This window comes from Pantherophis guttatus, chromosome 4 (genome assembly GCF_059756535.1).
Source record: "Pantherophis guttatus breed Tessera chromosome 4, ASM5975653v1, whole genome shotgun sequence".
Classification (NCBI taxonomy): domain Eukaryota; kingdom Metazoa; phylum Chordata; class Lepidosauria; order Squamata; family Colubridae; genus Pantherophis; species Pantherophis guttatus.
In genome coordinates, this window is record NC_142066.1 from 56437259 (window position 1) to 56444274 (window position 7016).

The window sequence follows — 7016 nt, forward strand, 5'->3', positions numbered from 1 at the left end:
AAGTAGCTATGAGCTACATGATGATAAAATAATGAGTTTATATAACAGAAAAGGTCATGTAGAAGAAATATATGCTAATTAATGAGCACCATAGACCCATTCTCAGAGAAGATTTTCCTGTAATTTTCTCTTTAGGCTACCGGCATATCCATTTGCTTTCCAGGGATGGTACATCCCTATCTCCAGCTACACTTTTTGTACATGTTAGATGCAGGAAGATGTGAAAGCTATAATAAAAGTTCGATTTGGAAAATGTGAAAGTGGATTGAGAAGGTCCAATCAGCCCTCAGAAGAATGGATGAATAGCTGTGCTAATTCTGGATGCCACCTGCTGTTAAATCAAGTGAGGTCGGAGCCACTGAGAAGAACCAGAGTGTTGCAGCCAGAAGATCCAGGCTGAGAGAACAACATGTCAATCCTCACTTGAATATTCAAGCTATTTTATTAGGGTCATAATTTAAGATTCTTTGTGTAGTTGAAGCTAAAAGCTATGTAACCTAAAGACTCCTAGAATGCTTTCCTAGACAGGATTTTAATCTGACTAAATATTCCATCTTATTCACTTCTTTGCAGTGGCCTGCAAAAAAGACACACTGAGAGTAGGGAATTTTTTGTATTATTTCTTTGTAAGTCACAATAGAAGAAGCCCAATGAAATGATGTTATACGATATCTTGCAAACTTGGGTTAGGGCCATTGAAATCTAAGGATGTGAGATAGATTGACTTGTGACCAAGATTAATGAGTGAAGATGGTGTGATCTTTGTAGTAAAGGCCTAAGACAGTGAAACGTGACCCACCAATTGAATTGAGGAATTTGAGTTAGCACAACTGATTTGGAATCTGATTGAGTATATATGCACTTTGACAGGCTGAAATAGAGACTGGGGCACGAAACTAGATCTTTATTTATTTTGGAAACAACAAACTACTACATGTAGCCTATAACTTAGGTTATTTCAAAGATCATGTTTCAAATAATGAACAGTAGATGGGAACTTTTAAGACAGAAGATTGTAGAATTTAATGACAACCCCAGGAGTATCATAGATATATGAAAATCCTGCTCCTCACTTCATCTACTTGGTTAGCTTTTCATGATACTCCAGGACAATTTTAATGAGATTTAAATACTAATTGACAAATTAGTATTAAGTTGCTATTCAAAACATATTTATATGGTCTTTATTCTGGACAAACACTAATAATTATTCTTAAGTTTATTTTGATACATCACATAGATTGATATGAGGAAAATATGAGTACTCCTACACATTCTCAGACTCATTTGTGGAGAAATGTACTTTTAGAAATTAGATTTGAAGCAGTGCACTATTTTTCTCTTAGAACTTTTGATTGTGAACTATAAAAAAAAAATCACCAGAGCATTAAGGATGAAATTATTTTTGATATATTGTTTCTCCTGGTGAATTTGAAATAACTATATATAGCTTTAGAGCATTTACTCTTTCGGTATAAATTAAAATCAGCTGTTGGCAGCTAGTGGCTGTTTTGGCAATTGCTAGTTAAACTGTCACAATGCATTTCAAAGGATTTTACGCTGCAATCTTACATTATCCTACTACTACTGGGAGTCATCAAGTTAATCACTGCCTTTCAATATTACCTTTTACAAGATTGTTCTTGTGAGGAACACATACATACACACGCTGTTTTGAGTTACTAGAGGAAAAGCAGCCTATAACAATAATTTAGTGAGGTTTTGTTCAAGAGAGCAATTACAAGGGTATAGTTTTAACTGAGATTTTTTTTTATTTTTCACCATTAATTGCAGCTTGGATTAGATGGAGATAAATCCATTGGAAATTTATACTATGCACCCATGTTTAAGTTATGGACCATAGCTTCACAATAAATATTAAGGTGTCATAAAAGGAAAACAGTAATAACTCATTTGATGTGTTTTTTCAAAGCATTTCAAGTAGCATATCTTATAAAATAGTCTACTTTTACTTTGCAATAGTTTCTTGAAAGAGTTGGTTCATCATTTATAAGCAACTTCTGAACATTTAGTAGCTGCTTTTATCATACAACCTAATAGTTCTTATTTTTTGGTTGTTCAGCCTCAATACCTAGGGTGCAAGGTATTTCCCAAGCATTCAGAAAGAAGCCAAATGAATCTGACAGCTGAACTTGGATGACAACATACATAGGAACAAGAAGGGCATGTAATTATTTTAGCGCTACTTATGAACATTTTCAATGAGGCTTCAAGTAAAATTCTTTAATGATAATTCTCACTGATAGTGCCCAGATTTTTAGCAAAGACATCATCAAGACGTCTCTTTGGCTGCTGCTCCTATTTTATTTTTGGCTCAGCAGATTCTCCTTTAGATTTGCCCTCCCCCCTTCTGATTTTTCTAGGCAATTTCCAAACTACAATTTCCTTCCTATGTCCTACTTACAACTAGATTCACTTAATGAAACAGCAGCTACTTACTCTCTTGCAGGATATAGTTACTACTTCTAGACAGTAGAAGGCTTGTTTACTACAGCACTTCAGATCTGTACTCTTGTTTGGAGATATTCTCTTTTAACTTGGGGTAGAAAATCTGGGGCATCAGTCCTGACACGGCAAGGAAGAGCTAGGCTATAGAATTGGCCTACACCTATTGTTAGACAAGTTCAGATTTCTCTTTCGGTTGTGCTTTGTGCTGCTATCAGAAGTGTGAGGATCAGATTTCCATTTTTTTCTCCTATAGTATTTGTAAAAATAAATAATGGGCATATCCTTACCTTATGGAACAGAGGGAAGATGACCAACCAATGGTAATGTCTGGTCATGCAGCATGCATTTCAATCTCTTGGCAACAATACAGGATGCAAGACAACATAGGGCAACAGGAAGGGGGTTTGAATAACACCTACACATAACTTATAAAACAGAAACCTATTACTGCAGTTTTCAAAAATTAGTCTAAACTGGCCCCCCTCCAAAGCAGTGTGAGATTGGCCTTGAGTCAAATCCCAACTTTACTGTAACACAGTGTGACTTTATGAAACAAAGTTCAAATATGGATGGAGAAGCAAACTATTTTTCTTGAGATTTTCAGAGGAAGGTTATAATGGATTATAAATTTAACAATTAATAAAAAAGAGTTTTTCCTGGATATTCTAATTTTCTGCAGAATAGATTGTGACAAAGTGATCAAGATTTGCTAGATTATTATTTAACAAGATTATTTGCTATATGTATTTAATCCTGTATGTTCTGTGGTGTATAGTAGTAGACCAAGTTCACTTTTGAATTTAGCACATTTTTGCTGGAGCTTATTTAAACTGAATGCAGTTTACAAATTCAGACCTGACCTCTCTATACATAGAAGTTTCTCAAAGGACTGACATGTGTTCATTGTTTTACCCCTCTTCTCCAATGGAAAAAAGACCCCCCCATGAGCCTAAATATCTTCTAGAATTTGATTTTGTAATTATCTCTATATTAAAGAGACTGTTGTTTGTAATGTATTCAGTAAGTAAAATGATCTAGTCAGAGAAATATTTAAGTTCAACACCCAAACAAGACAAAGAATAAAGTTGTAATTGCTATGAGGAATTCTGAAGATCAGTTCCTTTAACGTGTGTGAAATTTGGGCAATACTGATTGGGATAAATTTGTTCTTCTAGCTTCTATAAACAAATTTAGCCACAAGATTTTTGTTCTTGAAAAGCAGATAAGATCATAAATACGGTTCCCCTCCTAAAATTCATATTTCCTTGGGTTGTGCACAAATAAAAGCTTTTCTCCCATTTGCCAAAACATGTTTGAAAAATGCTAACTACTTTGTAAGGCAAGTATATATATTTTATGGAGAAATATATTTTATGGAGAAAGCCACTCACATGTGCAAATGTGTAAGTCAAAGCTCATCTTCTGGCCACAAAATTTATTCAAATTGTCTGAAAATTTTATACCAAGGCAACAGCACTTTGATCAAGGTGTATAGCTGAAGCCTGTTATACTTTTCTTACAGAGATTGAGAAGCAAACCTAAGTCTTAAAGGGGAAAATGTTTCCACATTATGATTTTTTTTCTACTGCCATGATGTCTGTCTTTTAGAAACGTAATTTTATTACTATTTATTAATAAGAGAGAAGATTTATCAATCTGAGATGGCTGTGGCATTTTATTACAAGTAAAGTAACTACACGTCACTTCTATATCTGGGTAATAAGGAGGAAATCAAACATTAAATTAGAAGTTTGCTCAAATCCAATGATCCTTGTTGTTCTTGCAGGCTAACCCATCAATTAAATTATATAATCCTGCCAATCACTATATTGCTTCCTTATATAAAATGGTTCAAATTTTATTCTGTCTTGTTTCTCAAATAAACAGCATTATTTTGAAGGCAACTTTCTTACCATGTCATGGGATTAAGAATTATCCCCTCTGAACAAGACAGGGATGTCCGTTGTCCCCACTTTTATTTATTTTAACATTGGAAGTCTTGCTAAATATAATACGGGACTCAAAAATTTTGAAAGGCATAATGATAAGGCAAGAGGATTATAGAATAAAGGCATTTGCAGATGATCTGGTGGTTACCCTATCACAACCAATGGAATCAATAATCTTGATGAACGACATTATACAAGACTATGGTAGAGTTTCAGGTTTTAGAGTGAACTCAAAAAAGACTAAAATGATAGTCAAAAATATGACACAAGATCGTAAACATGAGTTTGAAAGGAGGGCAGGTTTTGAAATTGTACCTAAGGTAAAATATCTTGGAGTTCAGGTTGCAGAATCAAACATGAAATTGTTTCAAAATAACTATGAGGTGTTGTGGCGAGAGGTTCAGAAAGACATGGAGACTTGGAAAAAGCTGCAACTGTCTTTACTTGGAAGAATAGCAGCAGTTAAGATGAACATTTTGCCAAGATTTCTGTTTTTGTTTCAAATGATTCCGGTGCTTAAAAGTGATAAACAACTGAAAGTTTGGCAAACTGGACTTAATAAGTTTGTCTGGAACGAGAAAAAGCCGAGAGTGAAATTGAAAATTATGCAAGATGTTCCAGAAAGAGGAGGCCTTAAACTTCCAAACCTACAGTTATATTATGATGCAGCAGCTTTAACTTTAACAAGTGATTGGTTTGGAAGTAAAAAGGCTGGAATATTGAATGCAGAAAGTTTTGATCTTGAATTTGGATGGCATGCTTACCTATTTTATGATGACAAAGTTGATAAAGTATTTAAAAGTCATATACTTAGAGACTCTTTGATGAGAGTTTGGAAGAAGCACCGACTCAAATGGGATTATAAAATACCGCTATGGCTGGATCTTGGTCATACCTTGTGGAATACAAATATAATGTCACTCGGGGGGTTTTTATACAAAGAGGTTCTTTTTACAGATGCGGGCAGATGGCAGTTGAAGACATTGCAGACACTGTTGGACGAAGGGATTAATTTAACCTGGTTACAATATAATCAATTACAATTGAGATGGAAAGAGGACCAAAAAACTGGTATTATGTTGCATGAGGAAGAATTGGTTAGACATATAAGAGAGAAAGGTCCAATGCATATTAAAAGGCTTTACAATGTTTTGCTAGAAAGGGATTCAGAAACGGAATTAGTTAAAGATTGTATGATTAAGTGGGCACAAAATTTTGAAGAACCAGTGATGTTGGAAACATGGGAAAAAATTTGGGTTCAGAATGTTAAATTTACACAGTCGCAGAATTTGAGGGAAAATTTTTATAAAATGTTTTATAGATGGCATTTAGATCCTAAAAAGTTGTCATGTATGTATCCTAATGTTCAGCCAAAATGTTGGAGATGCGAATGTTTGGATGCTACGTATTATCATGTTTGGTGGACCTGTAGGAAAGTTAAGGCTTTTTGGATAAAAATATGGTGGGTCATGCAGAATGTTTTGAAGAAAAAAATTCAATTTTCTCCACAATTGTTTTTATTGGGTATAGTTAAGGGTTTTACACGGGGTGAAATAAAATTAATATTGTATATGATAACAGCAGCAAGATTGTTGATAGGTAAATATTGGAAGAATGAAGCTTTGCCTACTATCGAGGAATGGACTTTGAAGATGGCCAGTTTTGCAGAGATGGCGAAGATCTCAGCATATTTAAAAGATTGTTCACAAGAGACTTATGAATGGGAATGGAAAAGGTGGATAGAATATGTTCAGAACAAATACCAAACTAGAAAGTACCAAATAGCTTTTATTTGAAAACAATGTATTAGAAATATTTTAATGTAAAGAGATAAAGAGGGAAAATTATATAGGGGGAGGGATGGGTTCAGGTATATATATCAGTATTATTAGTTATGAGTACATAATAGGGAAGTCTGGGGGGGAGGGTTAGGGAGGGCTAGGGAGGACGGGAAGTTTGGGGAGGGAGGTGGGGGGGTGAAAAAAAGGGGTGAAAATGTAATTGTAAAACTTTTGCAATTAAAAAAAAAAAAAAAAGAATTATCCCCTCTGAATAGACTCCCTACTCTTTACACAAGTCACTTTTAATTGCAAGTTATGAGAGGCAGGAGAATCAGCCCACATTATGCAAATAGTAATTTATGAAAATGTCATTCTCCTAAAACACTGCATATGAAATTATTGAATCACTCAATTATACTTGATATATCCTTCATTATTCAGTAGACGCAGGATGGAAGGTCTAAAATACAGGGTCTGAAAAAGTGAACAGTAGAATGTGGAAGAGTTTTCAGGTATGTGTGTAGAATGATGCTAACAAATAATGATCTGCTGTCTTGTCCAATGGATTGGCAATGAATTTATGTCAAGTCATGCTTGAGCATATTGGAGAGGTTTTAAGTGCATCCCATCCATACAGGAATTTATACAGTGGGATTGTACTTGCCCTAATGTTCAACTAGCACATTATTTCTGGCCCTGTATTTATGTCCTATTTTAACAACTACTGCATTGCTATTCTTATTTCTATTTTTAGGATACAAGCTAGCTATTTTTTAAAATTAATGCTTATGCATTAAATGTGCCATTTTTTAAGATG

The 7016-nt window shown here is 34.4% G+C and overlaps 1 protein-coding gene across 2 annotated transcripts in view; it reads left to right on the top strand.

Annotated features, from left to right (window-relative positions):
• Positions 1 to 1894, top strand: part of PLCD3 (phospholipase C delta 3) — a 79727-nt gene extending 77833 nt beyond the window's left edge. For both annotated transcript variants that reach the window (XM_034416013.3, XM_034416014.3), the window contains one exon: positions 136 to 1894. In XM_034416013.3, the coding sequence (XP_034271904.1) occupies positions 136 to 224 (89 nt within the window). In that variant the 3' untranslated portion in view covers positions 225 to 1894. The remainder of the gene's footprint in view (positions 1 to 135) is intronic.
• Positions 1895 to 7016: the final 5122 nt, after the last annotated feature.